The following is a 15,844-nucleotide window of genomic DNA, read 5'->3' as shown; positions in this document are numbered from 1 at the left end:
GCGAGAGAGAGGGAGAGGGGGTTATGTACACGGTCCTCAACGAGGAAACCTCTGCGTCCGTGGAGAACGGCTCCCGCCACGTGGGAGGTGGTGGATGGGCGTGGTCGTGTCGTACCTTGGTGATGATGTCTTTGAACTGGCCCTCCTTCCAGGCATCTGTGGGGTGGTTCATCATGGTGATGATGGCGTTGTCGAACTCCTCGTACTTGTCGTACAGGAAGACCAGCTCCGCCCACAGGTGGGCCTGCTCGGCCGCCCTCAACACCTGATTGGGTACGAAAAATAATTGTAAAAGTCTGAACCAATCACAGTCAGCTTCTTTCAGAGCCATCTATTGAAGGCTGACTATGTCTCATGTCCAGGCTGTGGTCTCCAGGACAGGCCGGTGCTTGGGGCCTACCTTGGGGATGTTGACCCGGGACCAGAAGAGCTCCAGGTGCTCCCTCATCTTCTGGGGCTTGAACTTGGAGTAGAGGATGGCCAGCTCGGTGAACATGCCCATGTGAGCGCGCTCCAGGCCCAGGGCCGCCTCCAGCATGGTGATCAGCTCCTCAAAGTAACCGCGGTCCTGAGGGGCCAGAGGAGGAGGTGGAGCATGTTCAAGAGACGCACTGTACCGAGTGGTACTGTTTAGCGAGTTACAACACAGTACAGGATCACATTTTCCAATCCAAGTACGTAAAATACAACACTAAATGGATAAAGAAAACATGGCAAGGCGTCTGGGCCAATTGTGTTGGATTGCTCAAGCCTCTCTTTTCTGAGTGTGTGTTTGTGTGTGTGATAGACCTAGACAGCCCTCTCTCTGTGTGTGTGTGTGTGTGATAAACCCCCCCCCCCGTCCTCTTGCCTGATAGTAGTTGATGAGCTCCTCCAGCTCGTCGGCGTGGACCACGATGTGGAGGCCGCACATCTGGGCCAGCCGGAACTCGGTGCCGTCCACGCAGGCGAAGCACACCTCCTTCCAGGTGCGCGTGCTGTTGGCCTTGCGCGCTCCGTCCACGGCCGCCTGGTACTCGCCCAGGTGCACCAGGGTGGAGGCCAGGCGGCCAAAGTTGGACACGTTGTTGTACAGGAGCTTGGCGGCGTCGTACATCTTCTCGTCGTAGCAGCGGTCGCCAACCTGGACGGGGAAACAAGAGAAAAAGAAAAGGAAATATGACTACCAGGTTTCCTTGACACATTAGCCGAACACCACGGAACAGTTGAGAGGGAGGTGGATGGGAGTTGTCGTGGGTGGTGGTGGTACCTGCTGGATGTGGGCGTTGTTGGGGCCGTTGATGAACTCCTCCAGCTCGGCCAGGCGGTTGGTCTTGGCCAGGGCGAAGATCAGCTCCGTCTCCACGTAGGACTCCCGCGCCTTCTTGCGAGCCATCTGGAGGAACTTGACCAGGTCCTCCCAGTTCCCTGCAACACACAGCCGTCATAGCAGCCGTCAGCCACGGAGGTCGGGACTCGCTAGGCCACCTCCAGATGGGAGTTCTCTGAGAACATTTTTTTTTTTTTTTTTTTTTATAAGTAATGTCCCACAGGGGTTCACATACGCCCACAGAACTGCATCAAAACCAACCTAAACCCTCAAGGAAGACAAGGAAAAACTTCCAGATAAAAGGGAAAAAAAATTGAAGAAACCTTGGAGGGAAGACATTAACACACCAGAAGATCCCATTTCAAATCCACAATCCCCTTTGATCTGATCCTTACCGCTCTGGTCGGCGGCCTGCACCACCTCCATGTAGGCGGAGGGGTCGTCGGCCTTGATGTAGGAGTCGATGGCCTCCTTCACCAGGCCCTTCTGCAGCTGGGCCTTGGCCAGCTGGCTCCACACCGCCGGCTCGTTGCAGCGCTCCGCAAACTCATAGGCCCGGTCCAGGTTACCGATGTGCTCGATCAGCACCTGGGAAAACCGCAAACGCCGAAAAGAAGGTCAGTGCTGGATAAAATGGACAATACGCACATGGTGTAGGGGACGGTATAGGGGTAGACATGACTGTGTGTGTGTGTGTGTGCTGACCTGCACGGCCGAGGTGTTGACGTCAAACTTCTTGAAGATGGCGAAGGCCTCCTCGAAGAGCTCGTTGCTGATGGCGATGTTGGCGATGTCGGGGGCGTCGTAGTTGTCCAGGCGGTTGATGTACTCCATGACGCGCGTGCGGTCCGCCTTGATGGCCGTCAGGATCAGAAGGTTCTGGAGGTTTCTGTGGAGGCGAAAACCAAAGAATGTTGAGAAAAACATCTCGGGCTGAGAGAGAGAGACAGAGAGAGAGACAGAGAGAAAGACGGAGAGAGAGAGAGAGACAGAGACAGAGACAGACAGAGACAGAGACAGAGACAGAGAGAGAGAGAGAGAGAGAGAGAGAGAGAGAGAGAGAGAGAGAGAGAGAGAGAGAGAGAAAGAGAGACCTTTAACTTGAACCTGTTTTTTTAACCATGAATCCCCTAAACGGATGAAGCCCCCCGGTTCACCTGTGTTCGCTGAAGACGGAGTTGTCGAGAACGATCTTCTCCAGCAGCTCGATGAGCTCGTTGGGGAGGTCGGCGGTCATAAAGGCCTTGACTGTGACCGACACCTCCTCGGGGTCCTGGGTCTCAGAGAGAGCCGTCTGGACCACCTGAGGAACGCGAGGACAGCACAGGTTGGGGACACGGAGCAACCTCTAGGCCTTCTCTCTCAAACTCTCTCCATACACGTTCTCGAGCCCCCCTGCTTCTCTGGGATGGCCTCTGGGTATGTTTCCGTTCCTGCATATCTAACGAAGAACATTTGGAAAGCCCACCTGGTCGATGAGGGGCCGTCTGAAGGGGTTGCTCTCCAGCAGCACGCTGGCCCACAGCTCGGGGTCCCTGCGGCGCACCAGGTAGCGGGACAGACTCTTGAAGAGGGAGTTCTCATTGCAGACCTGAAACGCAAAGCAGAGGCGGCGCCGCGCGTCAACCACGTGGCCACGTCGAGTCGACGGGGGGCACTTCGTCGGCGACACGAGATAAGAAAAGTCAAATCGTCTAAGGAAAGGGGCGGAGCCTCACGTTGATGAGCTCCTGGTCGCACTGTCCCCTCTCGTAGGCCACGCAGGCCAGGTGGGGGTCCCGCTTCTCGCAGTACTTGCCCACCACGCGGCTGTCGTAGAAGGGGTTCTCGCGCAGGAAGCGCTCCGGGTTGTTGTTGCTGTCGATGTAGATCTTGGCCAGGGCGTTGTGGGTCGCCGGCTCCTCGCAGCCCTCGTGGATGCGAGCCTCCAGCCAGGGCAGCAGCAGCTTCAGTCTGACAGAGGAGGAGGAAGAGGAGGAGGGAAGAGATGGGCCATGTGAGGGTACATACCAGATCTTCACAGTCCAACACACGCTCTCCTCAGGAGAGGTGACCTTTCTGGATGTGGTGGAGCAGTGTGTGTGTGTGTGTGTGTGTGTGTGGTGGGGGGCAGGCGTACCTGTTTCTCTTCTCGACCTCGGCCACCAGCTCGTCTGTGGAGAACTGGCCCCTCACCACGAGGATCAGACTCTTGATGACGTCCTCGGAGCAGTCCACGTCCAGGAGACCTCCGATCACCACCGGCAGACGGCTGGGGTTCACCTAACACACACACACACACACACGGGGGTTTATCTCCTGCTCACACTCCATTCTCCCAGTAAATGCTTCCTGCGGGTGTGTGTGTGTGTAGGACTTACTTTCTGCACGTAGATCTCGATGTATTTCTGCAGGTTGTTGCGGTACAGGTAGAGGACCAGGTCGTGGACAAAGTCGAAGCGGTCGCAGACGATGATGAGGGGCAGCTGGTCGGTCAGCTTGGCCTCCTGTCCATCACAGGGAGCAGGGGGAGGAGCCACAGTCAGCCACCACAGCACTAGCACAGCGGGCCTCAACACAGGTCACCAAGGATCACAGCCAAACCTGCTAGGGTCTGTGGGCCAATCAGAAGCCTTCTGAAAAGTTTTTGTTTTTTTTGGGGGCACCAACGAGAAAGACTCATTGGGCGCGTTTTGGGAGGCCTAGAGGTTTGACTGTCATCTTACTGGCCCATCCGTAAATTTACTCATGTACAACGACAAAAATAAATGTCAGAATCACTGAAAATGAAATTGGGGTATCATTTTCCAGTTGCATCAGTCCTGCTCGAGTGATTCCAAATGACAATAGAGGAAAAACAACAAGAACAAAAACATCAACTGTTTCTCGACTACAACAAATGGAAGGCGTCACGTCTGAACAGGTTAGATGATGGTTGAGTACCGCGGAAACAGTTTGTTTACTACAGTGGAGAAAGAGAGAGAGAAAGAAAATACGAAATAAAAAGAGAGAAACCACAATAAAGCCCCATTCTGAGTCTTGAAGCCGAGTGCAGCCGGCCCCTCGCTCACACACGCGCGTACAGATGGCTCCCCCTGCAGGCTCTACTGAGGTACTGCCTGACCACACTGGAGGGACACCCACTGGGGGCTCTCCCCCCCAGCAGGCCCTGTTGTTGCTGCTGCTGCCCTCTGGGTGGCGCTAGGACTCACTGCTGCCACTGGGAGACTGCCAACAACACTCCTACAGGATCAACCCTCTGGGATTGTGCAGCTGGACTCACGGCCCTGGCCTCACGGCGGCTGCTACAGGGAGGAGGGCACGCCGGGAGCCCTGGGAGCAAGTCCTGGCGTCGGGCTACACACTGGAATAGGGGGGGGGGGGGCAATCTGGGGCCAATCTGCCCTGTGACAGGAAATCTCCAGTCAACAGCCATGGTTGAGTCAGGATGTGCTATTCATGAGCCAAAACCTCACCCTGACTGTGCTGAGGAATCCAAATGGCACGAGGATGTTGCCAACAGGTTTGGTGCACCCGGCAGGTGTATGGTATTGAGGGGGGGGGGGGGGGAGGGGGGTACCATTACAGGCCCTGCTCATACAAATCCCAGGGTTAATCCTGTTTCTATGGGGGGTGGGAGGAAAGAAAAGAGGAAGGGGGGGGGGGGGGGGGGGGGGGGGGGGGGAGTCCTGTACTTGGGGATGAGAAATTACCTGGTACATGTCCTGCCATTCCAAAGACAACAGGGAAAAGCACAAAAGATATAGAATAACTGCCATCAGGAACACATCTCTCCAATGGAGGCAAACGACAGCAAGTTGGGAATGCTTATAGAGGGACAGCGTTACTCAATCAAGAACTTTTTCAATGCAGTTTCAATAAAAAATGTCCTCTGTCAAATCATGTAGGTTGATAGTTCTATAATGGAACATGCACTCTTAAAAGGGACTGTAACAGGAAGAACAGAAGAAGGGAGACCGAATGAGCCAAAAGTCATCTCAAACGCCCCTTGCTGTTCCAGGTTCAACAAATCGTAATCATGACTCATCGCAGAAAATTAAACGGGTCCATTTCAGACCGATAGAGAAGTGCAGAAAGGAGAGGGAATCGAGGAAAAAGAGGATAAATTAACAGGCATGTTGACATTCCTGGACGTGTCTGATGTGCGGCCTGTCTGCCTACCTTGAGGAAGTTCTTGACGCGCTCGGGGTCGTAGCAGTTGCTCTCGCGACAGATCCTCTCCACCTCCTTGATCTGGCCCGTCTTGCAGGCCGCCTGGATGTACTTGAAGTGGACCTCTGGGTCCTGGCTGAAGTTCACGATGGAGCCCAGGAAGTAGAACAGCCCTGGAGCACACACACACACACACACAGAGACATGTGGTCAGACAGACACACACACAGGGACATGTGGTCAGACACACACCAGACAGACATGGTCAGCTACGCACACACACACAAACAGCTTTCACTGAGCCTCCGGTCACGGCAATCTATAACAAAGGCAAGTCATCGACCTCACTGTCTCACTATCCAGTAAGTGATGTGCACTTTATTTATAATGGCAACATCAGCATCCCATGTGTCGATATCATAACACCCATGTCTGTTGTGCTACACTGGAATGAATCGCATAGATGATCCGAGCTGACTGCACTTCTGTCTCTCCTGCTATTGGCTGACTGGGCTGTGGCCGCGGTAACCCTCGACGCGACAGCCCATGAGCGTCCTTCCCTCGCCGGATGCGCTCCACAGCCTGCATCGATCGCCCCGCCTCTGGCCTACTTAGCTAATTGCAGCTTGATGACTTCTGGCCGGCACGGGGACACACAGAAAGGGCACTAATGAGTCCGAATGATTGGCCGAGTTCAAGCTTGTCGGAGCGTGGCACCTCCACGGGTCGGGGTTGGAGGGAGAGAGAGTTCGGGGGGGGGGAGGGGGGGGGGGAACCAATAGAACAGGAGGGCTGCCTGGCTGCTCTGTGACCTGGACGAGAGAGTGAGCGTGTCTGCTGTGTGTCTGCTGTGTGTGTGTGTGTGTGTGTCTGCTGTGTGTGTGTGTGTATGTGTTTGTGTCATCTGAGGGCAGCTCGTCGCCAGGCCTCACCCTCGAAGCTCTTGAAGGACTCGAACAGCTCGGTGAGGGACTGCGTGGAGAGCTGCTCGTGGTACTTGGACGCCACCTGGACGCAAATCTGCAGGTTCTGCCGGATGTTGGCCGAGAGCATGGCTCTCAGGCACTCCAGGGAGTCCTCCACTGACAGCGAGCCAAAGTAGTTCACAAGCCACTGGAGGGAGGAGGGGAAGAGAGAGAGGAGAGGAGAAAAAAGGGAGACAAATTGGGGAAAAAGAGAAATGGCAGTCAGATGGTGTTTGGAGAAGGTTCCAGAGTGGCCTAGAAGAACAGTTGAGTGTGTGTGTGTGCGCATGTGTGTAGGAGCTCCAGTACCTCTGGGTTGAGCAGGTGTGTGTGTGTGTGTGTGTGTGTAGGGGCCACAGTACCTCAGGGTTGAGCAGGTGTGTGTGTATATGGGATACACTACCTCAGGGTTGAGCAGGTGCGTGTGCACCACGGCCCGCTTGATGTCGTACAGGTCGGTGTAGTGCTCCAGCGCCCTCTGCAGGAGGCCGGCCTTCTCACACAGCTGGGCGATGTGGGCGCGGTCGTAGTTGGTGAACATCTGGTTGCCCAGGATGGCGTCAGCGACCTGGGGAGGGGGGGGTGCGGAGGAACGGGATCGTCAATCGTGTCGTGGTGTCAGGGACCGAGACCAAAACGGGTGTGCCCCATGGATGATTGGGGGGAGAAAAACAGAGCGAGAAAGAGGGAGAACGAGAAAGAAAAAGAGTGAGAAAGACATAAAGAGGGTGATGAAGAGAGACAGTGAGAGGGAAAGCGAGAGACAGTATGTGTGTGTGTACCTGTGGGGCGTGCATGAGGTTCATCTCCAGCAGGCGAGTCTGCAGGGGCCCCTCGGTGGGCCTGTTGTTCTTCAGGGCGTCCAGCAGGAAGGAGGTGCACTGCTGGATCAGGTTGTACTCCATAAACACATCCACGATCTGAGGAAACACACACACACACAACCACCGTCAGCTGACCCGCTACAACTCCCCTCAGGACAAAGAAAGTGACTGACTGAATTGAATCACATCGATTCCCCCTCCAGGGAGCCGGGTGGGTTGAGGTGTGGGGCTTGTTCGATCAGTATCCGGTGACTCGTTGTTTCGTTGCTTGTGGGTTCTATCAGAGACTGTGGGATCCTGTCAGGGCCAGACCCGTGTGATGTCATGGGCCAGACCCGTGTGATGTCAAGAGGCCAGACCCGTGTGATGTCAGAGGCCAGACCCGTGTGATGTCAGAGGCCAGACCCGTGTGATGTCAGGGGTCAGACCCGTGTGATGTCAGAGGCCAGACCCGTGTGATGTCAGAGGCCAGACCCGTGTGATGTCAGGGGTCAGACCCGTGTGATGTCAGAGGCCAGACCCGTGTGACGTCAGAGGCCAGACCCGTGTGATGTCAGAGGCCAGACCCGTGTGATGTCAGAGGCCAGACCCGTGTGATGTCAGAGGCCAGACCCGTGTGACGTCAGGGGTCAGACCCGTGTGATGTCAGAGGCCAGACCCGTGTGATGTCAGAGGCCAGACCCATGTGATGTCAGAGGCCAGACCCGTGTGATGTCAGGGGTCAGACCCGTGTGATGTCAGGGGCCAGACCCGTGTGATGTCAGGGGCTAGACCTGTGTGATGTCAGAGGCCAGACCCGTGTGATGTCAGAGGCCAGACCTGTGTGATGTCAGGGGCCAGACCTGTGTAATGTCAGGGGCCAGACCCATGTGATGTCATGGGGCCAGACCCGTGTGATGTCATGGGGCCAGACCCGTGTGATGTCAGAGGCCAGACCCGTGTGATGTCATGGGCCAGACCTATGTGATGTCATGGGCCAGACCTGTGTGATGTCAGGGGCCAGACCCATGTGATGTCAGGGGCCAGACCCGTGTGATGTCAGGGGCCAGACCCATGTGATGTCATGGGCCAGACCTGTGTGATGTCATGGGCCAGACCTGTGTGATGTCATGGGCCAGACCTGTGTGATGTCAGCCAGAGGCTCCTCGTCCTGGACCAGCATCTGGGAGAACTGCAGGCCCTGCTCCGGACTGATGCGCATCACGTTCCTCAGCAGGAAGATCCAGTCTGGGGTGTAGCCCACCTGGGAGCAGGCAGGGGAGAACCGGAGAGGGTTCAAGAAAACACCCTTCAAATGCTGCTGTATAGAGTTTCTAACCGTATACCAAACGATTTTAGAAGTGAAGCCACTCACGATTCACGGCAGAGGCCTTCATAATACAAAAACACACACTCTCCCCCCCCCCCCTTCCCAGCCTCCCATGGGTAGGCATAACAGGAAGGATGGTTCTGAGGTCTCACACCAACCCAAACCCACCTTCTTGGCGTACAGGACGATCTTGGGGAACTGGCCCGTCTCGGCGAAGCACTGGATGACCTTGTTGGGCACGTTGGCCCGGAGGTACACGCTGAGGGCCAGGGTGGGGTCCACGGACTTCACCAGGTCGCCCAGCTCCTCCGAGCACTCCAGCTGGGGACACACAACAACAACACAACCCTGGGGGTCAACGTGACGCACTGGAGAGGACCGACCGCTTTGTGTACTTTGATAGGCATGCTAGGAATGGGGAAAATAACGCCGAAAATAAATACATGGGTCGGATGAAACGGCAGAGGGCCCCTCCAGACTCCCCTAGGGGAAATACCCATATCTCTACTTAGAGGATGGGAAATAAACACTGGAAATGCCCTCCACAACAGATCACCTCACAGCTTAGAAAGTCCCAGCCCAGATGCCTGGAGAGATATGCTACACGTACACACAACCCAGGAAAGACCTCTTCCTGTAGATTAAGTGTGTGTATACGTGTGTGTGTGTGTGTGTGTGTGTGTGTGGAGGTAGAGCCCTCTCTGTGAGCAGATACCTTGTCTTCTTTGAGCCACTTCTCCAGCAGCTGCTTGCGGCCCTGCTGCAGCACGGGCCTGCATAGCTCCAGGGACTCAAACTTGTTGAGCTGGCCCTGGTCCAGCAGGATGCCAAAGTACTGGAGAAGGGGGGACGTCTGGCCCGGCTGGGCCGGAACGCTCTGGAACTTCCGGATGGTGTCGGGGGTACGAAGGATACCCTGGGGGGGGGGGGGGGGGGGGAGAGAACGGACAACATGGGTGGGGTGTGTGTGTGGGGTGTGTGTGTAGAGGGGGAGGGGGGGGGGTCAGCTGTGGACACTGATAAGAAGACTGCACAATGCTAGCTGCACATAGCAACAAGAACCACTGGAGAGAATCACAACACCAAAGAGGTCCGTTCCCTTAATAGCCTCTCCCAAGTGGTTAGGAGAGGCTCAGAGACGGCAACGGTTTCTAATCGGCTAACCCTAACCCCAAGTACAGCCTTGGCCCTTCTGTGGTTGGGTACGTTTGGCGGGGCAGGTCTGGTTTTCTGGGGGGGGGGGGGGGGTTACCTTGGGTGCGTTGGCCGCTACTTTGGCGGCCTCTGAGTAGTTGCCGCCGGCGAAGAGGGTGTTGAACTTGCGGGCGAACAGCTCCTCGGCTCCGGCCAGGTTGTTGCGGACGGCCATGCGCAGGGCCAGGTCGGGGTTCTGCAGCACGTTGGTGATGTAGGGGATGATGTTCTCCTCCTCCACACACACCGAGAGCACCTGCACACGCACACACGTTAGCAGAGAAACGCAGCGGGAAATGAAGGTGACGAATGTGTGACAAGGATGCGAGACATCATTTTGAAAATGTTCAAAATAGATCTGTACACATGTTGGTTCCAATAAAACGGCTATTTGGAAAGAAACACTAGCTTTGTTTATAAAAAGGCATGTCACAAGAGCGTACGGCTCCACAGGGGCCATGACAGAACTACTCATTGACACCAATTCCGAGGCCAATAAATGGTTGCCGTGTGGTTTACAACGATATATTATTCATAGCATCGATCTTTTTCCCTCCCTCCTCTTCCAACTCAATATTGTTTACCGGTCCTGTGTTCGTGGGGGGGGGGGGGGGGGGTCTGATCTTTCACACTAAAGCCCATATTCAAACAGCACAACTAGAGCTGGAGATCGGGTTCCGGCTGGGCCCAGGTCCAGGCCGAGTTCCAGCCGGTAAGCCGATCCCTCCAGCACCCCTCGTAAACAAAGGACACGGCCGAGTGTGGAGGGGAGTCCCGTTTCCTCCACCGCCACACCACTCGCTCCTGTACGTCTCCTCTGGCGAGGGCAGCGAACAAGGGGCCGGGAATCTTACAGGCGAGGAGGGGACGACCAATCAGATGCGAACGAGGAGCGGCGGTTGAGTGGATGCCGAGACCCCGACCCCTTTCGTGCGCAAGGCCGTGAGAGCTCTGATTGGCTATTTGGGAGCAGCCAATAGCGTCCTCTCTCGCAGCAACCGGTGATGGCGCACCTTTGTTCTCCATACAACCACAGGGAGGTCCCTGGCCTCGCCGTAGAATAGGGGCGGGCAAGTAAAGACATGGATGGCGGGGGGAGAGAGAGACAGAGAGGAGGGTGAAAAATAGAGCTTTTGGCAGGGAAGCAGCTTTTCAGAACACTAGCTCGAGGTGGGTGGGCGGGGGATGGCAGAAAGCGACCGGGGGGAAAGGGGCCGTTCTGACGTCAGTGCTGTCGAGGAGGGGGACGCGGGGCTGTGTGTCAGCTGGACTGCAGGGGGCCGGCCTAAACACAGCCGCCTCTGACATGCCGAGAGGGCTTAAAAAACGGCAGACGCATTCGCCCACGGAGAGGTGATGAAAGGACACGGCTGCATCAACAGCACCTTAGTATGAACTGTCAAAATGTGGGCCAACGTTTGGATGGCAGTAGCAATTAATGAAATTAATCTAGCTGTGTTGCGGGGGAGGGGAGGGGGGAACAAGCCTCCCAGCGCTGCTCCAAACAGCGGACAGATAAGCGGCAGTGTCGTCTGTCCCAGAATCACACGGTAGTAAAACTGCAGCGCTGACGTCACAGGGCACAGCGAGGCGGATGATGTGGGGGGGAGGGCGGGGGGGGGTGTGAAAGGCTCTGATTGGTCCAGAGAGCCTTCCCCTCAGCCAGTCAGCAGTAAGAGGATTGAGGGCGCCAGGCAGCGCCTCCCTCCATCACGTGCTAGTTAGGGTACAGCTTCTCCCCCCCCCCCCTTTATCCTCCACGTCAATTTTATTTTATTTTTTTCATCCTCTGTGGTTTCTGTGGGACAAGCTTCCCTGCTGTAGCTCTTTAACAGGGATTTCTCCAGAGCAAGGTTAAGGCTGGGCCTGGCTGGCTGGCCACACAGTGCTGACACAGCATCCTAAACCCAGGCCCTGGCCTCCTCTCCAGCACACACAGGAGACATGAACCCAGCTTCCGGGCCCACTACTGTGAGCAGCACATCTCCTCTGAGCAGCCTCACCCATAGACCACAAGACACCATTCTACTGGGGCTTTCACCTGTCCAGCACCAGACCAGACCACCGTCAACCACTGCAATTACTGATGAATAGCTATGAAAAATACATAACAAATACAGTGATTAAGCCTCAGTTTGGACTGCGAGCTTTTCCTGCCAAATCCAGTTAAGAGCTGCTTGCAAAATCTGCCGACAGACGGGGGGAAAAGAAAGAGCGCCCGTTGGGTTTCCCCGGTGGCAGGGGCGAAGGCTTTACGGCGCTGTGTTTCCACTGCCCGTCACTCGGCCACCGTGTGGAGACCCCCGGGCCGGGCCCGCAGCCGCGGCCGGCCGTGTTGGAGAGGACACCCAGTCGGGCCTCGGCAGCCCGCGAGGACGGCGGGCCAGACAGCGCCCCGAGGATCAGCTTTCCGATCAGCCACTGAATTATTCATCTGGGCTCTGCGGGCCCCGTTGTTCATCAGCTGGATGGATCCAGTTATCCAGCCCATAATAACGGCCCGCTCCGCTGTCGGGAGCGGGTGCCCTCTCACCTGTGGAACACGACACCCAGGGGTTATTTATAACGCCTCCTCGCTAGCAGGGACCTGGCTCGCTGATGACAGATGGGGGGGGGTGGGATTGTTCTGTTTAGCGACACAGACTTATTCCCAGTTCCTGTTCATCTCCGAGGGGCTTACCCTTGATGCTATGATTGAAGCTGAAAGCGAGGCCGGGGGTTGTGATTGCGTCCCGGGTGTTAGGTATGGGGGTGCTGGAGGAGAGGCCGCCAAGGCAACCAGCCGGCGTGGTGGAGGGGGGGGAGGAGGAGGAGATGTACTCACCCCCCCCGCCCCCCCCCCTCCTCCGGTTTCCCCAGAGAGACAGAGCATCAAGGCTGGGATACAGAGCCGTATTGAACCAGCCAGCCGCTGTAGGAGCAGCTGTAGCCGGGCCGGGTTACAGTCCAGCCCCCACTGACACAACACTAGGGTTTCAGCTCCCTGTGTAGCGCCATGTACCACCATGCATTATGCACAGCCCACGGAGGTTGGACAGCGTGAGGGAAAAGAACCGTGATGTCGGATCCACCTCCCGGGGTCCCTTGTCGGGGCTTGAGAGGGGGGGGGGGGGGGCAGGAGCGCGGGGAGGCTCGTACCTGTCCTTTGCGGTTGACCCCGATGATGCCGGCGGTGGCTTCGTGGGGCGCCGTGACGAAGATGGTCTCCCCGCTGATGCGGTTCATGTAGATGCAGGTGCCCGTCTCCAGGTCGTACAGGTGGATGTAGCCGTACTTGGTGATGAGGAACACCACGTCCTGCTTGGAGCTGATCTGAGGGGAGGAGGGAGGGAGGGGGGGAGAGGAGCCGTCAGGAGGCAGCTGGGTCAACGGGAACCTTCCGCGCTGAGCCACAGAGCAGGTCCACTTGACTATATGAGAGGTAATGACCCTACTGCTCCCCCCCCCCATGCTCTCCATCTAGCTAGCTACGAGATCACACTGTCCTTGGCCAATGCTTGCCTGCCATTCAATCAGCCTAGCCCATAATAATAAGAATAATAAGTAGGATAATCATATGAATCATAATACCAACCTGCATGGCCACAGGGAAGTCATTCTGAGCCTCTGGGGGGAAGAAGACGTCCACTGCTTTCTTTGGAAAAGGCTGGTTCCCTGTGGGCGGGGTGCCCACCTCGATGATGTGCAGCTGGAGAGGGAGAGGGGCAGCGGTTACAGTGAGCACGGGGGTCCGGATGAAGCGACCTCCCGAGCCTAACCCTGTGGTCCCTGCCTCACCTTCCCGCCCGCCTGGCCGCGCACGGCGAAGCAGAAGAGCGTCGACTCCTCGGCGTTGCCCTCCATCTTGAACTGGGCGAAGCCGGCGGCGTGGCCCTCGATGGGCTGGGACACCTTCCTGTCCACAGAGTACAGCTGCATGGCCCCCACCACGCGGTTTTGCTGCAGGGTTCAACGCCACGTTCATTTATTAGACGGTGATAAGATTAAAAATAATAATAATAAGAAAAAATAATAATAAGGATAAATTCCCTACTTAGGCTTGATACATAGCTGTGTGTGTGTGTGTGTGTGTCAGTAACCTGGGCCGAGATGCCGATGAGAAGCAGCCACTTCTGCTTGGCGTCCGTGCGGTAGTTGATGATCTGGCAGCCCGCCAGGCTGGAGTGGCGGTCGAACACCTTGACGGGCTGCGAGTCGCCCTCCATGCTCCAGTGGTAGACGGCGTTGTCGGTCACCAGGGCCACGGTGTTCAGGGAGATCCACTTCCAGAAGGTCACGTCGTCCGTCATGGTGTGGGCCTTCATCTTGCTCTTCATCTCGATGTTGAAGATCTGGAGGGTTTTGGCGGCTGCGGGCGGAGACGGGAGGCCGGCGCACGGGGGGGGGGGGGGGGGAACTTGTTATTACCACGTCGTGACAGGAAACACACACACACTCCCCATAAACACAGTGGCAAGGACAGAGGGAGCGGCAGTGGGCTAAATACCAAATTCCACTTGAATAACCGAGTCAAGTCTGAAATGTTGGTAGTCATGGCTCGCGGAGCATCAGGCAAGGGAGGCCATGACCGACTGAACAGCTGCCGTGGACTGACAGTAGCAAAGGACAGTAAAGCAAATCATCACAGGATACAACCACTACAGTCAGTTAAACATAGAGGAGGGAGGGACAGGATTTATACTAGTGGGAACAGCAACAAGAGGGGAGAAAGGCCTGTGTCACAGTGTGGAAATCCCTCAGACAAAGTTGTTTAAACGGTGATCGCTTTTGGTGATCTAGGATGTTGTGTGTCTTGTTATTGTGTTAATGTATCAACGACTGAATAGGGTTAGAAAAAGGTTCACTCACCTGAGTTGGTTTGGTTTTGGTTATTAGTTGTTGTGTTTTTTTGTTGTTGCATATGACATGATTAAGTCGGTGAGCTGAAGCCTGTATTAAGAAGCAGTGTGTTCCCTGCTCGCTAACCATGGTGAAAGCAAGTGAGATATTAAGAGCGCAGTGCTATTCCAGAAACCTGCTGAAATCATGTGACCGTGTCATCATACGTTTTCAGACCAACACACCAAGACAAGGGTTGCAGTGCACCAATTACAATGTCTGCAGCCAGATGTGAAGTGTACAGTGAGTTTTGATTGGGGCCAGATCAGGCAATTTAACGTGAATGATCACAGCCACGCAGCGTGGACTTCCTCTGTGTGCCTAGCCCCCTCAGGGAGGAGAGGGGGGACGGGGGGTAGACTGAGCAGGGTGGGAGAGGAAGAGGTGGGGGACGGGGGGGGGTTGATAGTGACTGAATGCAGATTGAGGAAGAAGAGGTGGGTAATAGATCAGGACCCCTTGGTTTCCCAGGACACAGCTTTACCACCATAGATTTCTTACTTTAGAAATGGGAGATTTGACCCCATTTGTTGTTGTTTTTTCTATGGAAAAACGGCATACTTTGACTGGTTGATGGAAGTGGTCAGGGGAAAGCACAGGGCCACAGTGAAAGGCCAGCTGAGGAGATCAAGCACCACAGGACCAGGGTCTGCATGGACATCCCAGGAATTAGAAGAAAACCCACAAGCTATTTTAGACCTGCTAGCTGTTTACTCAAGCTATTTAGACCTGAAAATCATATTGGGTTCGATGGCAAGGGACCAGAGGTTCTTTTTTGCACCCACATACATTGGATCTACTCTTCTAAACCAATCACACTGCCTTTTGCCTGTAACTACCAATCAATTCGTGCCTAATCTGATTCCCTGTCCCTGGCAGGCCCAGTGGGAACTCTTCAAAGGCCTCTTTCATAATCTCTCTGCTCTGGCAGTGCTTCCACCCAAACCCCCCCCCCCCCACACACACACACACTCACTGACTCCTCCTCATAATCATCATTATCTGGGAGAGGAGGTCTCAACGGACACTTCAGTAATCAGATCAATACCAGCCGGGCTTGGCTCCCAACACAACACTCTCCTGGCACCCAGTCAAACCTCCGTGTTCCTGACAGTCTGGTAGCACCCTGGCCTGGCCAGCCTTCACTGTGGAGACGGGCTGGCGGCTGTCAGAACCACGGGGACATGAGGAGCTTTGCTGACTCTTACTATTT

At 55.7% G+C, this 15,844-nt stretch overlaps 1 protein-coding gene across 2 annotated transcripts in view; it reads right to left on the bottom strand.

Annotated features, from left to right (window-relative positions):
- The window catches only part of cltca (clathrin, heavy chain a (Hc)), a 32,468-nt gene that overhangs the window by 6,000 nt on the left and 10,624 nt on the right, over positions 1–15,844 (bottom strand). For both annotated transcript variants that reach the window (XM_047020047.1, XM_047020048.1), the window contains 23 exons: positions 13,833–14,101; positions 13,531–13,692; positions 13,328–13,441; positions 12,892–13,065; positions 9,812–10,009; positions 9,275–9,475; positions 8,728–8,880; positions 8,371–8,493; positions 7,209–7,346; positions 6,830–6,994; positions 6,394–6,574; positions 5,471–5,634; positions 3,670–3,795; positions 3,429–3,571; positions 3,028–3,262; positions 2,778–2,900; positions 2,467–2,612; positions 2,015–2,198; positions 1,705–1,897; positions 1,250–1,407; positions 851–1,123; positions 401–568; positions 116–265 (listed from right to left, as the gene is read on the bottom strand). In XM_047020047.1, coding sequence (XP_046876003.1) covers positions 116–265; positions 401–568; positions 851–1,123; positions 1,250–1,407; positions 1,705–1,897; positions 2,015–2,198; positions 2,467–2,612; positions 2,778–2,900; positions 3,028–3,262; positions 3,429–3,571; positions 3,670–3,795; positions 5,471–5,634; positions 6,394–6,574; positions 6,830–6,994; positions 7,209–7,346; positions 8,371–8,493; positions 8,728–8,880; positions 9,275–9,475; positions 9,812–10,009; positions 12,892–13,065; positions 13,328–13,441; positions 13,531–13,692; positions 13,833–14,101 — 3,941 coding nt within the window. The remainder of the gene's footprint in view (positions 1–115; positions 266–400; positions 569–850; positions 1,124–1,249; positions 1,408–1,704; positions 1,898–2,014; positions 2,199–2,466; positions 2,613–2,777; positions 2,901–3,027; positions 3,263–3,428; positions 3,572–3,669; positions 3,796–5,470; positions 5,635–6,393; positions 6,575–6,829; positions 6,995–7,208; positions 7,347–8,370; positions 8,494–8,727; positions 8,881–9,274; positions 9,476–9,811; positions 10,010–12,891; positions 13,066–13,327; positions 13,442–13,530; positions 13,693–13,832; positions 14,102–15,844) is intronic.

This window comes from Hypomesus transpacificus, chromosome 5 (assembly GCF_021917145.1).
Source record: "Hypomesus transpacificus isolate Combined female chromosome 5, fHypTra1, whole genome shotgun sequence".
NCBI classification, from domain to species: domain Eukaryota; kingdom Metazoa; phylum Chordata; class Actinopteri; order Osmeriformes; family Osmeridae; genus Hypomesus; species Hypomesus transpacificus.
Note: the sequence above shows the minus strand (reverse complement) of the source record. Positions and strands in the feature narration are given on the sequence as shown.